We start from the raw sequence: 18410 nt of genomic DNA, 5'->3' as shown, positions 1-18410 counted from the left end.
GTAATCTGTACAGGTGCCTGTTTTTTTGGTTGGGTTTATTGTCTAAGACCCGAAAGATGTAAGGTTTCTAGACTGCATATTAGAAAATGTATTTCCCCTGTTTGTCATTTGCTTATTATCAGGTTTGGTATTCACATGTGGTATGAAACTATATGTCCTAATTGTATCAAATATATATAACATTGAAAATATATCTAGTTTATTATAACTTGCTGACATACAACAAAAGGCAGCAAAGAAACATAATGTTTCTCATAATCTGAGGCAGAATTTTAAATTCGACTTATTGTCATCTGCAGATAACCAATGTCAGACACTGATGACATTTTATATTTATAGAGAGCCTTAAACGTACTTAACTTTGAAATAGTTTGTCATTCTGTATGGCCTGCTAAGACATTAATAATAGGCTTACTTAGTGGGTCCTATTGAAGAATTAGTGTTTTTAATCTAATTTAAATATAAATAATTGCTGACAAATACCACTTTCTGCAGCATGATTTTGGTAAATTGTTTAGTGAATCTTAAACTGCTGTGATCAACTTGTTACTGGACTTAGTGATATTTTTTCTGACATGCTGTTCATTTTGTATAATCAGGTGGATATAGAACAAGAGGGCCACTTTTTATTTGCTTTGTGTTTAAATAACAACATGGTTAAAAACCCTCTTTGCAGCATTTAGTGACTTTTATCTTATCCATGCATAATATTTCAAATAGGATAAATTATCTTTTATTTTCACATCTTACAGATCTGGCTTCTGGTAATGCAGGACAAGGGGACTGCTCGGTAAATATGGCAAACCTCTCTCCATTGGCTTCTCCAACCAACCTTTTGCAGCAAACAGAGGACCAAATTCCCTCTAACTTCGAAGGGCCATTTGTGAACTTGCTGCCTCCTCTGCTTCAGGAGGATTACCTGCTGAGCCTTGGGGAAGAAGAGGGCATCAGTGATCTCTTCGATGCTTATGATTTAGAAAAGCTTCCCTCATTGGTGGATGAATTTATATACAGCTGATTATATTTTGTTAATTATTTTCCATATAAACCATTTTTTTTTTAAATGGAACCAGAAATCCTGCTGTGATTCTGTGTTGTCCCCTCCCTCCTTCCTATTTCCAAGTGTAGCATTACAGAGTCAACCACAGACTCCTGAACAATGCTGACATTTTAATGAAATACTTCCTAGAATAGTAGGAACCAACTGTAGGCTCTTGCAACGAAGCCTTGTTTAACCTTAGGCTCCAGGCCTTGTGCATCAGCAAATGGCACATCATGCAGGCAGGTGATCATAAATGGTTCCTCTCTCACCCCTCCCCCAATCTCTGCTTACTGTATACAGTGGGCTTGTGGAGAAGGGCTCAATGAACTGGTTTAGTCACAAATAGCAGTTTTTTAAATTGTATTTCAAGCTGTGCCTTCTGTGGAAAATGCATGTCTTCTGAGTCTCACAACATGGGTTGTACCTGCAGTAGATGTAAATAGGAAGTAATGCAAGAGTGTGTAATGGGTTTCTTGAACGCTTCCTGGGAATGTTTAAATTACTCTCATAGTGCTCAGTTTGAGCAATGTATTTGTCTAGGTATGAGGTCAGATACCAATGTCCTTATAAGTTTTTAATAAAAAATAAACTTTAAATATAGTGTATATTACAAATATGGGCAAAGGTTACAGTTCTGCCACTTCTCATAGTAACCACAGATTTTTAAAATGCTTACATATGTGTGTGAAAGCGTTTCTCTTTTTAAAATGAAACAAAGATGCACAGTTCAATTTTACTGCCCCCAGTGTGCACACTAGACCTGGTACATAAATTTTTGTGGTACTAAGTGGGGCTTTGTGTTAAGTGCCTACTAGATATGCACTGTGTTCATCTCTCTATGGAAAATAATTTATACCAAGCTTTGTTCAGTATACCATATTTATATCGGTGGGTGAGCTGCCTCTGCTTCCAGCTTTTATAATTCTCCTCGCCAGCAACACAGATCTTTTTTCCCCAAAGCAAGAACTACATAACTGTAAGTACCCCATTAACTGAATTATGTTTATTTTTTGAAACTCTTTGGTAGTATAGTAAAGCACCAATATTTATTTTTTGAAAGTGAGAGGAATTCTAATAAGTCTTAAATATACCTTCTGTTTTTGTTTAAAATGTTGCCACTTTATGGGCTAAATGTTGGTGTAGATGATGCCCCATATAAACTTTTTTTTGTTTGTATTACTGTCGTGATTATCTGACACACATAGTAAATTAGTACTATTTTGTATTGTAGTTTGCATATGATGTATGCAGGTTTTCTGGTACCATTGAGTTGCTGCTATAAAAGCTCACATATGAAATGACTAAAAGTAACAGTACTAGAATAAGAACTATATGACTGAGCTTTAGAATATAACAATGTATAAAGTGCAACACATTAAGAACTGTTAAACAGTGTTAAGTGTGTGTTTATATGTACAAATGTGTGCATAGTTCATTAAGTGGTTATATTTAAGTTGATGTATGTTCTGTACTCACACTTTAGTTACGTAGCAGATTTGTACAATAGGAATTAATTTGTAAACACTGCCAGAATATTTTCTAGCTTGTTTGTAATTTTTAAGAGTTTTTTTTTGTTAAATGATGTGGATCTGTAAATAAAATTGCAGTATTTAAATTTTAGTCTTGTGGAAGAGGAAAGTAAAAGTTGTGTAAGCATGACATTTTCTGAGAGACAAGGGGGCACTTTGAGAAGGATAAAATTGAGACTAATAGATTATATTATTGTCCTTTTTGTTATACTGTTTTGTATAAATTAAACACTTGTCCCAATGTGTGTGGGCAAAATACTCATCTAAATTAGCTTTGCATTGTATGCTAGTTGAGAAAAAAGAAACTCCTGTAAAATAATGTTTAAAAAAAAAAGCTTTTATGAGTTTTGTAAATAGATTTATTAAAGGGTGACCTGTTCTCTAGCTGTGATCTTACCACTTTAAATGGATGTAATTTGAATAAATTTTGTATGGTAATGAATCAATAAAAAGGATTTTTTAAAGAGTTTAGATTTGTATACAGGTGTTTGTTTTGGAATATTTTTTAAATTCTTGTTACTCTTGGTACTTTTAGATCAATATCATTTGTCTTAAAGAAGTCCTTCATCAGGTATAGATGTTACTGTTGTTTTTCCCCCCCCCCCTTTTATTTAATGAGAGAAACTTCTTCTGCTTATGAAGAATTGCTTATTAATCAGTCAGGTTATACTGTTCAACACCAGCAGTATTCCAATAGATTATTTGTCTGTGTAGTGCTGACAATGTGCACAGTGCTGTACAAGACAGAAAAACAAAGACAGACCTTTACAATCTAAAGAAAAGACATGCACACAAGATGTGACACACTAGGAAATTGAGTGATGGGATGACAATGTTTTATTTAATTTAACTTTAAGCATTAAGAATTCCTACTTTTGGGCTTCACAGGAGAAATGGTTTTTAGGAGGTTGGTAACTTAAGGAACTGATGGGAAGACTCCCTGTCTGAATCAAGATTAATTACACTGAAGACACTGGGGGTATGTTTACACTACAAATACAAACCAAGGCTTAGTAGAACTCGAGTTAGCAGACCCAGGATTTGTTAACCTAGGGCTTGTGCATCTACAGCCATTTGAATCCCTGGTTATGAATTGTTGAACCCTGGGTTCAAATTTGTGTCTCTACGATCCACAGAGCATGATGCAGGCTTCAGTCCAACCACCTATATCTCAGATTTCCTAGCGCCCTTCCAAAGTGTGGCCGCTGTAGCTCTTTGTTCATAGTGCAGTGGGGAAGAACTTGACGGTTCACCAACTTGACTATCCAGAGGACAGAAGGAAAGTTAGCCCACGGGATTGTGAAATATTTTCGATGGACTCCCAGAGCAAAGTCCATTTGGGCTTCTTCTACACTGCACAGGAACAGGGCTTGAAGCCTGGGTCACGGCTTGACTCAGGCTCAAACACTCCATTCCCATGGGGTTCTAGGACCCTGGGTCCAAACCCAGGGTTAGCAAGATTTGTGGGTAGACAAAAGGGTGGTTAGGTTTGAGCCTGAGTTCAAACCCCAGGCTTACTGCAGTGTAGACATATGCTGGTGTGACACTGTCATAAAAACAAGGTTATTAGAAGAGAATCAGGATCTTTGCCTTACCTCCCCAGTCAAGGCAGGATCTGTCTGGATGCTAGAGCTGCACCCAGGCAGCTGATGGGCAGAATCCTGTGCTAAGTCTCTATCTGTGTAAAACAGGTCTTTGTTCTTTCTGCCTTCCCCCTCTGAGACTCCAGCATGGTGGGCAAAGATGGAAAACTGAGCTTGTTGTCAGTGGAGACTGCCTACTTGACCAAAAGGGATTGCTGACAACCATGAACAAGGATACTCCTGCTAATGACCTGGTTTCTCCACAGTGGCAGGGAAATGGAGGAAGAATCCTTTCATTCTTTCAGTGTCTGGGTTTAGGGTACCAGCATCTTTCCCTGCCTGCAGCAGTTTATGAATACTACATCTACAAGTGGTGGCAGTTTGCACGTTTTTTCCCCCTGATTCTCATAATCTCCTTTCTGTCCAGAGATAGACTATCCCGGAGAGAGAGGCCAGGACTACCAGCCCTTAAAGTTTTCAGAAGCACCACAAGTGACAGCAAGCGAGAGGAACTGGTTTCCAAACATCAGCACTCAAAATGAAAGGCTCCCTCCCAGCTCTCAGAGGACGCTTTGGAGAAGCCAGTAATCCAGTTAACGGTTACATCCATACTCTTTCCTGCTTGAGGCTTTTTTCCATCTGTTTGTAGCACCCCAATTCTGGGAAGTATACTAGCAAAATTTCAAGACCAGAAAAGACCATTATGACAAGATGGCTATTGTAGTAGAGATGAACCTGAACTAATCCAAAATTCAGATCCAACTTTGTAGATGGATTTGAAACTATCTCTAAAATGGCCTGAATTCATGATCTCATTGAAATTCCAGCGATAGCTACTTATGGTTTAGTCCCAGAGTCAGATGAAGGTCTAGTATTTCTCTTGTGGGAGTCACTCTAGATAGTATCTGTCAAACCAATCCTTTCCAAAAGATTTACTAGGACCGGAGACAACCTTAGTAGGTTCCGAATCCAAACCTTTCAACTTGGTTCTTTAACCAAGGTGTCCTTGTGTGCTGAAACATCCTTGGCACGGAAACCTTGGAAACTCATTTTCAAAACTCCACTGGGATATCTCTGGAACCTATTCATTCAATGCTACCCCACTTACTGGCTCTGAAGATGGCTAAGACTTTTAATCTGAGACTAATGCCTGAATTTTTAAAATGCCCCGGTGTATAATTAATTGATTTAAGTCATATAAGGTCCAAACATTGGCATTAATGCTTTGTTTCTGAAGTCTAGTCATAAAGCATTCGTAGGGTCTGCTCCACTATCAGCTGGTAATGCTCAATCACTAGACCTGCAGTCTTGTTCTCTCTAAGTGAAGTCAATTGCACCTTGACATCCCCTGAGCTACCAGGGAACAACAATAAATAACTTTTGGCAGCTGCTCCAGGTGCAACATTGTTTTGCAACAAAGGTCTTGGTTCTGATCAGATATTGGTGATATTCTCCCCCTCCACCTTCCGCCTCCCACCTCCCCGATGCTTTAGTCCTGGAACCTATTCTATTGCAATGCCAGGAAGACCTTGGACTTTCATCCTTCATTTGGGCATAGCAGACAATCTGCTTCAGGAGCAGATCCCTCAGGAGTTATTTACCTGAACCTGAGTACTTGGGTAGCAATAATGTCCAACGGGAAGGCACTTAACTTGTAAATATGGGATTCTCAATTGAGATAAACAGCACCAAATTCTCAGAATTGTTGTTGTGTTAGTTCTATTGCTATGCCACAGCACAGGCTAGTTTCCACCTATAAAATGACATGTCCAGACTAGGCCTCTCTATTAGCAATGACAATGCCCATTCTCTCCAGTCCAGAGTCAAACAAGACTCACTTTATTGACAAATTCCCTTTTCCTTAGACCGGAATTGGGAATTTCTCTCTGTTCCCTCTGATTCCATTGGTTCAGGAGAGCTGCCTGCATCTCAGTTGAGATGCAGCAAGACATCGTCATAGCCAACATGAGTCTTGGCAGTTTGGTTCAAACATTCTCTTTGTGTTCAAGTTGGGGTAAAACTCTCCACCTGATCCTAATCATTTCAGGTTGACATCCTGATGTCTCAATTGCAACTGTGCATAATGGGGGCATTTTTTCAAAAATCTAGTGGTTTCTTATAAAAAAACAAAAAAAAAAAAACCAGGAGCTTTTGACGAAACATGCGCCTCTTACTTTTAACATTGCCAACTGTTACACTTCAAACATTCAGAACCATGCTATTAGTTCTTCCAGGTTGCATGGGTTGTAACTTCAGCTGCTAGTCTCACATGTTAGGGCCAACAGTCCTCACTCACCTTGCAATACTCTAGCTGTTAGAAGGATTGCTGCATATACCATCAGGGCTACTTGAGGCAACTGCTTTGCCTTCATGGCTGCTCCAGAGGAATCTGGATTTCTTTATAGCAGTATGCATGGTTGCGTTGTGAGTGCCATGGGGTGGATGTATTCACTTACCTGACCAGAAGTCAGGTATTTCCTGTAGTGCCTGTACCACTTTTGATTTAGGGGTCAGAGTCTTGTTTCACAAAGCTCTTGGGATCTCTGATCTGCTAGTTCTCAGAATATCATCTGTACTGTGGTACTGGGCTCTGTACCTTTTAAGTAGCTTAGGTTCAGAGACGGAAGTCTGTGGGAACGGTGCTGCAGAAGCCCATGTGTAGTTGTGCAGAGGCAATTGGAACTGGCAACTGAATAAAGAGTATTTCTTTCAAGCACCTTGGCCTCACAGTGATTCCTACACCATGTGTACAATACACCTGAGAAAAGGACATTTCTCATAGCCGCAGCTGAGATACAGACTGCATGGCCAGTCCTCTATAAACTTTAGTTCAGTGGTTCTCAAACTTTTGTACCGGTGATCCCTTTCACACAGCAAGCCTGAGGGCTACCTCCTCCCCCACGCCCATATAAATTAAAAACACTTTTTTATATATTTAACACCATTATAAATGCTGGAGGCAAAGTGGAATTTGGGGTGGAGGCTGACAGCACACGACCCCCATGTAATAACCTTGTGACCCCCTGAGGGGTCCTGACCCCCAGTTTGAGAACTCCTGCTTTAGTCCATATGAGAAATGTGATCGGGTCAGTCAGTCCCTCAAATATCAATTTTCATTCTAAAGTCATCTCTGTTTCCATCTCAAACAGGCCTCTAATTTACATGCATCTCCCCAACTCTCTTTTATACATCTTTCATACCCTTAGAAAGACTTGGCAGGTGTTGAGTCACCTGGCTATATCAAAAAGTTTACAACAAATTTGAAAACAACATCCATTGCAGGCCTTCTACCTTGGTTGTAGAATTTGAAGAGCTGTTGTTTGAAGCTCTGCATTTTTGTATGTGTGTGTGTGTGTGTGTGTGTGTGTGTGTGTGTGTGTATATATATATATATATATATATATATATATATATATATATATATATATAGGGAAAAAAAGAATGTCCCTCACTTAGATTTGATGTGGGAGAATGAAATTGTGGTCACTTCCAATATTCTCTTGAACTGCTATCTGCAGCTGATTGCTTTTTTTGGCAATTTTGCAGTCCTTGTTCACCTAGGACTCCTTAACCTACCTTCCTAAGGGGTTATACTGTTTGCTAATCTCTTACAAAAGGGAATATATAGAAATGACTTGAAGCGGAAAGAGAGGTTACTTCCCAGTAACTGTTGTCTTTGAGTGCTGGTTCCTGTGGGTATTCACTGTGTGTGTGCATGTGCTCTGTTTGCCCGGGACTGGACATTTTTCAGTACCATTGTCCATTGGTCCATGCCTACACATTATGATGCCTTGTGCCATGACCTGAGGGTGGCACAGATTGACTGCCTCTTCAGTTCCTTTTCTACCTCTCCTGGTCTGAGACTAAACCACCTGTGTCTGTAGTTTTAGCTTCTGGGGCTCACCTTTCCTGTAAAAATATTGTATATATTTTAAAATAGTTTTGTTAGCGTATAGTCTAAATAGCAGGGATCTGGGCACAGATTCCCAAAGTACCAGCCTTCAAGCCTGCCTCTCCTGCTCTTGAGTCTTCCTGGTAAGCAACCCTCCTTAGTTCTCAAGCCTTTTCAGCAGGGCCAGCTCCAGGCACCAGCTTTCCAAGCAGGTGCTTGGGGCGGCACTGAGAATGGGGCAGCAATCCGTGTCTCACAGGGGCAATTCGGCGGCAGCTCTGCTGCTCTTCCCGCTGTGGCGGCTTTTGGGCGGAAGCTCTGCTGCTCTTCCGGGCACAACAGCAATTTGGTGGCAGCTCCGCTGCTGTTGGGGTGGCAGCAATTCGGCGGCAACTGCTTGGGGCGGCAAAATTGGTAGAGCCGCCTCCTCTTTTCACTCTTCCTCTTCAACAAATGCAGAGGCACTAATTGAAAGACATGCTCTATTTCATTTACCAGACATTGGGCTTGATAATGATCACACATAGTATGGAAGAATAATTTCCCCTACTACAAGAATCACTAGGTGAAATTCATGGCCTGTGTTATGAAGGAGGTCAGTCTGGATGATGATAGATTTTAAAGCCAACAGGGACCACTATTAAACAACATCAATTATGAGGAAGGACATTTGAGAAGAGATTAGCACCACTGACTGCTGCAAGGTAGAGATGACAGGTTTCAGAGTAGCAGCCGTGTTAGTCTGTATTCGCAAAAAGAAAAGGAGTACTTGTGGCACCTTAGAGACTAACAAATGTATTAGAGCATAAGCTTTCGTGAGCTACAGCTCACTTCATCCGATGAAGTGAGCTGTAGCTCACGAAAGCTTATGCTCAAATACATTTGTTAGTCTCTAAGGTGCCATAAGTACTCCTTTTCTTTTTAAGGTAGAGATGGGAGCAGTTAAAACTGACATACTGATGAGTTATTATCATCGCTTTATGTTTCATGGGCATGATCCCTGAACACTGTGTATGTGTTTACCACAGACTTTACATACAGACTCAACACAAACATGTATGATCTTTTAATCAATAGCAACCATGTTTCAATGTCTGATGCCAGATAATGCAGCTGATACATACAAGCTCTCAGGAACCTGGCCTACACATTTAGTGTTAGGATTAGTTTTGAAAAGACTGCTTCAACACTTTATTGTGTATTCTGTTAACTCTTGTCTCTCTTTGTCCTGTTCTAATTTTTCACATCTCTCCCATTACTTTGCTCTCACTGATATCCTATTTTCCAGTGACTGGCCTCAGATAAAAATGTTGTATAATTAGCTGAAGTGTAATAATACTCATAGATGGAGGAAGAGATTGCCAGGCTTTATCTGCTGTTAGATAAAAAGCTCCTATTAGTAGACCCATGGCTTTCACACACTTTTCTACTTGTTATAGGGAGAAAATCTGTTATTTTTAGAAAAAATGATTCTAAGGCTACTACAAAATGGATTAGCATGACATCCATAATGCAATTACAAAAAAGCCGTGTTTTTAATGCCTTGAAGGAGCTACAGGCTGCTCCAAACTAAAACTGTGAATATATGCACTTTGAGATGTTTCAGATACATTATTCTCTTTTCAGGTGAGATATTGCTGCGAGTTAAAAAAATATCAGTTTTGTTGTTGTTCTTTCCATCTGGTATGAGGAGGGGGCGGTCAAGGGCCAAGGAGAAGGGAAGGCTGAATGGATGGGGGGTGCTGAGAGGGCCACTCAGAGGTGGGAAGGGGTGACTAGGGGGCAGGGGCCAGGCTCTTGGGGGACATGTGCCTTTGGGGACACAGCCTTCCCTACCGGGTCCTCCATACAGTTTTGTACCCCAATGTGGCCCTTGGGCCAAAAAGTTTGCCCTACACTGGCCTAAGCCATGTTGGGCCTTGGGGCAAACTTTGGACAGATTTATCCTGGAGGCCGCACGTGAGCTGGAGCTGTTGGGCATATCACCCATTAAAACGCAGCCTTGGCAGGGCCCCTGGCCAGGCGCCTGTTCAACCCGCAGGGGGCCCCCTGCTACGGCCTCAGCAGCCCAAGGTGAGTGGTGCTAACTCCGGCGCTTTCAGCGCGAGCCTCCCGCGCGCCGGAGTGTGCTCGGAGCCCAAGCCGCAGGACTCCCTGCGAAGGTGCCACGCGCAGCCGACAGGCAGGAGAAAAGCAGGGACACGTGCCCCCGCGTCAGGGAGCGGCTCGGCCACCAGGGGGCCGCGGGACAACGTCCGATCTCCCCCTCCCGCGTGGAACGTTCGGCAGCCCCAGCCCCGCCTCCCTCCGCCCTGGGAGCGGAGGCGGGAGGAGCCCGGGACTCAGAAGGCTCAGCGCAGCGCGCCGGCCCCCGCCGGAGGACCTGGGGGCGGGGCCAGCCTCGCTCTGGCAGGGGGTGTGTTTCTGTGGAGCTGAGGGCCCCCGGTACGGAATAGTTTGTCCGCCCTGGGAGCCCGTCGCGGCTGCGACGTTTTGACGTGTGAAGGGGCGGGGCGCCGGTGGGCATGATGGTGGAGTCCAGCTGAGCGCGCGGGCTGGGAGGTGAGTCGTAACTGCCACCTCTCCCCCTCCCAGAGCCGTTTATTCGGCTGAAGCCCCCTCCCCCGGCGGGTCTCGCGGGGGCACAGTCCCCTCAGGCGCGTTTCTGTGGCTGGTGGGGCTGCCGGGGGGCGCGGGCTGGCCCCCTCAAGAGCAGCGTGGGGGCGGTGACGCTCCCCCGCCCCGGCCCCTTGGGGTGGCACTTCCCCCCCCCCCCGCCTCTGAGCGGCGGCTCCCCGTGTTTACGGGAGGTGGGGGCGGCTTGCGCGGAGCCCCTGCGGTGGCGGTGCCCGGGGCCCTGCGCTGAGAGCGCGGCTGTGCTCTATCCTCCCGCTGGGGCAGTAACGGTAACGTCGTAGCCGGCTCCCGCCTGGCGCCGCTGGTGCGCGGCTCTCCACGCGTGTGTGGGGGCGGGCGGGGTCATTGTCCCCATTTTGCGGATGGAGGAAACCGAGGCGGCATCTGCCCGGCAGCCCTGGGGCTCGTGTGGCTTGTGCGGACGCCGCGAGCGAGCGCGGAGCTAGCTGGCTGGGGTACTGGTACCGTGGCACCGCTGGCTGCCTGTGCGAGAAATCACCCAGTGTCTCCAGCAGGCTCTGCAGCTTGTGCTCTCTTGGCTTCTTTGCTGCCTATACCGGAGCTAGCTAGCTGCAGACGGGCTCGGTGATTGCCGTGTGGCATATGCTGGAGCACAGAGGTGAAATTACTTGCCTGGTCACCCAGTAGGCCCGAGGCCGCTGGGGATGAACCCAAGACTCCTGAGTTCCTGTCTGTTGTTCTAGCCGTTAGGCAAGATTGCTGGAGAACGTTGGCTAAAGCTCAGCGTCTGGTTTCTTCCTCCCATGGTGTTTCAGTGTTATGAAAGATGACAAGATCTGTTAGTTCAGTCCACCGTGATGCATTCAAATCCGAATCTTTTGAATGCAAAGATTTGTCTATTCTTTCCTTTTAAAATACATTTTTTTAAAATATGAAGATGAATCTATGAGAAGGCCTGATGCAAATACTATCATCTGTGATGTGTTGGAACAGAAGTGACTGAACAGACAGATTTCAGAGTAACAGCCGTGTTAGTCTGTATCCGTAAAAAGAAAAGGGGTACGTGTGGCACCTTAGTGACTAACAAATTTATTAGAGCATAAGCTCTCGTGAGCTATGGCTCACCTTATCGGATGCATGAAGCTCAGAGACAAAAGCTCACATTTACTAATCAGTGATACTTGTGTGGTCTCAGCTCAGTTCCTTCTGGGGCATATGTTGATGTCAAAAATCACCATCTAGTTAACTATGTTAGCACTCTGGAGCAAGGACTGAATGGTCAATAAGAGAAAAGTACTGACTTAATCCTGAGATGTGGTCTCTCTCAATCATTTGCTGCATTGGTAGCGCAATATTCAGGAACTTGCATTATTACTGCATTTACTGTATTCCGGTGGATAAATCAGCATCTTCCATTTATAGAGCTCTCAGATTAGTACTTTTCCAAAACACTGACACTTAAACACTCTTAAAGAAAATAACACACTTCAGAGTCAGTATGTAGCTCATAGTGGTCCTATTGTGCAAACTCATTACGGTGACCAGACAGTAAGTGTGAAAAATCGGGACAGGATGGGAGGCAATAGGAGACTATATAAGAAAAAGACCCCAAGATCGGGACTGTCCCTATAAAATTGGGACATCTGGTCACCCTGAAACTCATTAGTAAACAAAACTTTTATCAATACACTTTTGCCACCTTAGACTTCTCTTTTTACTCTGAATATTTATCCTTATCTGGAATAGCTGCCTTACTGCAGGTGCCAAATGCAAAGTTCATGTATGCAGCCAAAATTGAAGTGGTTACTAAGTTATGTGTTTAAGAACACATAAATCAAATTCAATAACTGATATTCTCTCTATAGCAGACTTGTGAATATGTTTAGGTGAATCTTGTCTCTAAGAGTCTTTTCTACTTTTCAGATACTTTATTCAAGAGAACTTAAGACGCATTGCATAAATCAAGGTATGATTTTAGTCTGGTCATGGTGTTTTAGTATGTTGCTTTAGAACTATCTAATTTTTTAGATTTTATGAACCTGAAAATAGGGTTTGTCTAATTTTAAAATGCTTTGTTCCATAACTTGTCTCACGCTTCACCTAGACCTTACTTAACAAAAGAGCAGTAGTGTCTTGAAACAATTATTTTGTCCAAGGGTCTGTTTACCCCTCTCTTAGCATAGATTTTTGGTTTTTTATTCATACAAGGTGGACTGGTTTAACTAAATCAATTTAAACATTTGTTTTTAAATTTAGTTAGATTGGTGCAGATTTCTACATGGATACTTAAATCAGTTTAACCCAGGCTTATACTGATTTAGCTAAGATGGTAAGGAATTGATTTAACAAAGTCATCTTAAGACAGGCTTAAATTAAGTTATGAGTGCTCAAAGAGAGTTTGCACCTGTTTGACTTTTAAATCACACATTTAATTAAACTATTGCAATATGGTGTGTATATTGGGCCTGTGTGGTGTTTTACTGCATGCAAGAGGAAGAAACTTCAGACTGTGGAAAACGAATAATATAAACTTAATTGATTTACCTTTTATAACTTACTTCTGGAGTGTTTCATTCGTAGTTAGTTATGTTCTCAGGTTAGCAGTATAAGTCGACTGACATGCTTGTCTATCTTGTTTTTTTATCAATTTATTGGCTTGCCAGCTTGAAATATTCATATTCATGTGTGCGTGTAATCTAGGTTTTAAAAGGACTGAGATATTGTTGATGAAACTTCCTCTTGCAGCTGGAAGGTCTCAAACTTGAAACTGAACTTCACTTGCAAAATGTTTTGTCTACTGTGTGGAACCATGGATAGTGCATATTAGAATACTGGGCTGCTTGTAAAAAGTAAATAAGATTCCTGAGACACAAACTTAAAGGTGACTTTCAAAGGAAAAAACAAAGATTTTGGCCCCATTTTAGCTTCTTTGTAATTTAATGCATATGCATACAGTATATCTGAAAGGTTTTTGTTAGTGTTTTTTCTGTTTGATTTTGTACAGTAACTCCTCACTTAGTCGCCCCAGTTAACGTTACGTTGCTGACCAATTAGGGAACATGCTCATTTAAAATTATGCAATGCTCCCTTCTAACGTTGTTTGGCAGTTGCCTGCTTTGTCCGCTCCTTGCAGGAAGAGCAGCCCATTGCAGCTAGCTGGTGGGGGCTTGGAACCAGGGTGGACCAGAAGCCCTGCTAAGGGGTGGCAGGTTTGTAGAAATTTTGGTGATGCTCTGAACCCCCCCCCCCCAACTCTGCCCCCCCTGCCCAAGGCTCTGGGAGGGAGTTTGGGTGGGGGAGAAGGTCTGGGGTGCAGGCCGTAGGCTGGGGCAGGGGTGCGGGGTGCAGGCTGTAGGTTGGGGCAGGGGTGCGGGGTGCAGGGTGCAGGCCCTGGGAGGGAGTTTGGGGATGGGAAGGGCTGCGGAGGGAGGGGGTGCAGGTTCTGGCAGGGAGTTTGGGGATGGGAGTGGCTCAGGGCAAGAGTAGGGTGTAGGGGGTGAGGGCTTTGGAGCTGGACATGAGGTTTGGGGTGTGGGAGGGGCTCAGGGTGAGAATAGGAGTGTGGGGGGTGAGGGCTCTGTCTGGGGCTGGTGGGTTTGTGGGGTTAGAGAGGCTCAGGGCTGGGGCAGAGGGTTGGAGTGCAGGGGGATGAGGGCTCTGGCTGGGACTGGAGATAAGGCGTTTGGGGTGTTGGAGGGGCTCAGGGCTGGGGTAGAGGGTTGAGGGTGCGGTGGTGGGGTGAAAGCTCTGGCGGGGGGTGTGGGCTCTGTGGTGGGGCAGGGCTGGGGATGAATTTGGGGGGCAGGCAGGCTGCTCTGGAACAGGGGCCAGAGAGGAGGACTCTGCCCAGCCCTTTCCCTGCCGGCTGCAGCGAGCTCTGGGGCAGGAGCCCCCCTTTCCTGCCCCCCCTGCAGCACACTCACCCCCACCACTGTCACTGCATGTGCTCCTAGAGCCCCTCTCAGGTCCAGGAATCTCCCTCACCTCCCCCTTGGTGGGTGCCGGGGGGTGCCGTGTGTGTGCCTCCTCCTCTGCTGTTGCCCCTGACTGTAGCCTCACTGGGGGGTGAGGAATGGGGTTGCCTCCTTGCCCAGCATGGGGCAGGAGCGGTGACTGCAGGTGGAGGGGTCCCGTGTGCTGGTGGAGGGTCCTGCCGGAAAAGGAAAGGGTCTGAGGTGGAAGGGCAGGCTCAGTCAGTGTGCCTCAGGCAGTGGAGATGGGGGCAATAGAACCCTGTGGCAGCAGTTGCTGCAGGGAGGCAGCATGGAGCTTCACAGAAGAGGCGGAGGAAGGGATGCTCTGCTCCAGGGAGGGGGGTGGGGGCGGCGGCAGCAAGAAGGGGCCGGGGGAACCCACCCCCCCAAACTTGGCCCCAAATATTGGTGGAGCTGGGCCCCTGGGCTCTGAATATTGCTGGTGCTAAGGCACCGTGTGGAGATATAACTTGCCGCTATCAGCTCCTGGCTCCCCTAAGTTCCCTGTGTGGCAGCCACCCAACAGGCTACCAATTGCTGGCAGTTCAGCTGTCCCTCCCCCCACTGCCATGTGCTGCTCCTGTTATACCAATAAAATAAAAACCAGCAGGATCTTATTAAAGGGGAAAAGGCAAAATGCCACATTTATTGTGAATACAGAAAGAATCATAGTAAACAGTTATAGCTATAACGTTCCATTCAATTTCTCACACACACACACACATTCTGCAAGGTTATCATCATAGTTACCAGCCTTAGAGTTCCTCATGCCAAGCCGGTGGCCTGGACATCAGGAGGGAGCAGGGCCTTGTCAGATGCACATCTGATGCTCCTGGAAGTTGGTTTGCAGAATCAGACCCCAAAGTTCTCACTTTCTGGAGTCCATTTTTATAGGAATTTCTTCCTATGCCAGTCTATGGGAATTGCTTCATCATGCTGTTGCTGAATCAATCAGCAATGGCACATCCTGGCTCCCTGCTGCCAGATGTTTCTTGTCTTTGGTTCTCCCATTCTTGCGGCTATTGGGTGGATTCTTGGGTCCTCTGTTTTATTTCCACTTGACGTCGTCTTCACCCCTGGCTCGGTTCTTCTAGGCTGGCCCCTCCCTGCATCTCAGTTATTATCCCCACCAAGCTCCCCCTACATCCACTATCTATCTTTATACAATTGTTACCAAAGCGAGATGATGCATACAACAAAGGGCGGGAGTCTCTGGGTGCTGTTGCTGTTTTTGTTATTACAGAGTCATTTCTTTGAGTCTCTCCTCTGTGTGAATAGTTGTTGTTACAAAGACTTGCTTTGACAGACTCTGTCCTAGAATGTACTAACCCATTAGCAGCTTGCAAGTTTCACACTAGAGGGAGAGCCACAGTACAAACCTAGTACCTCTTAATTGTAATACCCTGGATTTAAACTATGGGGACCAAACTCATTTGTGATTTTAATCGAACTACTTTCCCTATTCCTCCACCCTCTGCCTTAGAGCTGCTCCTGGGAGCCTCCTGCTTGCTGTGCAGGGGAGGAGGGAAGAGGGAGGCTAATGTCAGGGTGTCCCTCTCCCCCCTACTCTTGCCCCCTGCTTACCCCTTCTCCATATAGAGCAGGGTGAGGACAGGACAGGGCTCAGGACAGAGAGAGGCCGGCTTGCTGGCCACAGCTGCTGTCTCAGCTTCCTGATTTTTTTTAAAGACAATGTACTTCGAATCGGGTCAGCATACTTAAAGGGGCAATGCACATCTCTCTCTCTCTCTCTCTCTCTCCCCCCTTTCCTCCCCACAGGGTGTATGTCTCTGTCTGCCATACTGTCTCCCCTCCTTCCATTAGTGCTGCCTTGTAGAGTGTGAGGCTACATTAACAGTGTGTTAACCCTTGAGGGCTCAGTCGAATGCTAGTTCATCATTTAACAGTAAGGCATTCCCTGGGAAATATCCCACCTTCTTCCACCCTCTAACTTCACCCCTTCAGCCAAGCTTCACAGTCGTCATTGCTGTGTACAGTATTAAATTGTTTGTTTAAAACGTATTTTGTGTGTGTGTGTAAAAAAAAAGTTTTTTGTCTGGTGAAAAAAATTTCCCTGAAATCTAACTTCCCCCCACCCCTTACATTAATTCTTTTGGGGAAATTGGATTCACTTAACGTCGTTTTGCTTAAAGTTGCATTTTTCCGGAAAATAACTACAACGTTAAGTGAGTACTTGAGAAATTCAGATCTTATCTATCATTGGTAACTTGGAAACCTAGTGAAATTGGCATCAGGATAGATGGAAAGCTCAGCATATGAGGCTATGTCTACACTACAGCCTATGTCAGCATAACTTACATCGCTTAAGGTAGTGATTAAGCCTCTCCCTTGAGCAACATAAGTTACACTGACATAAGCACTCATGTGCACAGGGCTATGTCGGCTGGCCGGCCCGGGGTTAACGGTTAAGGCGGGTTAACTGTTGCTTACCGGTTAACCTTTTACATCTGTTGTTCACACGGAGAGGGTTGACATACAAAAAAAAACACACACACACACACGCTCCTGTACACGTCTCTCACATGGGGGGTGACCAACACATCTGACCCTCTCTACCTGGTGCTGTGTCCTCCATGCCTGGCTGGACCTCTGGGACGGACCCACCTCTCCTGGTGCTGTGTCTTCCTGAGGCAAGACGTTGGCAGGGAAGGAAGGATCACATGCCCCTCCTCTCCAGATTTCTTCCAGGGTTCACACCAGAATGTGGCCAGCAGCAGCCTTTCAGCACTGTGCAGGAGGGAAAGGATGGGAGCTGCTTCCAGTCTCAGGGGCGGGGGGAGGGTGGGTGGAAGGGATGACTTGGCCTGTGTCTTTGCAGAGCTCATTGCTTCTCATTCCCACCCCATCCCAGGTTGGAAGCAGCTTGTTCCTGCCTGCCTGCAGTATCAAAAGGCAGCTAACACCTCCAGACTGCTGCTGGCCACTGACAAAACCCGGCCACTGACAAAACCTAGCCACTTCCTGGCTCCAGCACGGGCAGGAAGGGAATAAGCCCTCAGAATGCAGTGTGCACTAGGAAACCTGACTGGAGGGACTTCATCAAACTTGGCCAGAGAGGTGGCTCAGGAGGGTAGTGTGCCTAGGGGATGGAGCAACCCCTTGCTCCCTGGGGTGGGGATGTATGTGGAAAGGGTGCTAAGCCCCTGCTCCAGGAGCTGCTGTGGAACCTGCAGGTTTGGGGCACGAACAGGCTGAAAATCGCTTCTCCTCCTGCCACTTCAGAGATTAGCAGAGAGGCTTCCCCATGCCAGCGCTGTGTGGGGCTTTGGCACAGGCAGGGCTTGGCTCCTCCTGTCCAGTGCTCTGGGCTGGAGGGTCTTGGGCTTTCCTGAGGCACCAGCCCAGCCAGAGGCAGTGAGGACAGGAAGGAGCCTACTGGCCAGGCTGTTCGTGAGCTGAGTGCTCTGATCACGGGCTGGTTCTCTGGGCATGGGCTGCACCCTGGCGGGGAGGATATAGAAGAGCAGTGGGGTTGCAGAGGGTTGTGAAGGGGCAAAGCAAGAAGAGGACAGCGAGAGAGGGAATGCTTAAAGGGCTGATTGGTGATCAGCATAGATGACATGTTACTGGCCACCATCTGGTGCCTGCCCACACTCACCAGCTACCGTAGCTTGCAGTGCGCAGCCAGTGCTGGTTGGAAGTGGGATGGGGCTCTGCTGGCTGAGAGCTGGCACACAGCAGGGGCTGTGTTGACAGACCAGCAGGGGAGCTGCTGACCCTGCCAGCTGCATCTTCACCCCGCCACCAGCCTTCCCCCATCATTGGCCACTG

At 45.7% G+C, this 18410-nt stretch overlaps 2 protein-coding genes across 4 annotated transcripts in view; both read left to right on the top strand.

Moving 5' to 3' along the window:
- The window catches only part of E2F3 (E2F transcription factor 3), a 56888-nt gene extending 53839 nt beyond the window's left edge, over positions 1–3049 (top strand). For all 3 annotated transcript variants that reach the window (XM_038390740.2, XM_038390739.2, XM_038390741.2), the window contains exon 7: positions 753–3049. In XM_038390740.2, the coding sequence (XP_038246668.1) occupies positions 753–1018 (266 nt within the window). In that variant the 3' untranslated portion in view covers positions 1019–3049. The remainder of the gene's footprint in view (positions 1–752) is intronic.
- A 7391-nt stretch (positions 3050–10440) lies between these two features.
- Positions 10441–18410, top strand: part of CDKAL1 (CDK5 regulatory subunit associated protein 1 like 1) — a 618432-nt gene continuing 610462 nt past the window's right edge. The window contains exons 1-2 of the mRNA XM_043508315.1: positions 10441–10608; positions 12568–12610. The gene's annotated coding sequence lies outside the window, so the exon portion shown is untranslated. The remainder of the gene's footprint in view (positions 10609–12567; positions 12611–18410) is intronic.

Source organism: Dermochelys coriacea, chromosome 2 (genome assembly GCF_009764565.3).
Source record: "Dermochelys coriacea isolate rDerCor1 chromosome 2, rDerCor1.pri.v4, whole genome shotgun sequence".
Classification (NCBI taxonomy): Eukaryota; Metazoa; Chordata; order Testudines; family Dermochelyidae; genus Dermochelys; species Dermochelys coriacea.
The sequence above is the reverse complement of the archived record's forward strand: the minus strand, read 5'-3'. Positions and strand labels throughout refer to the sequence as shown.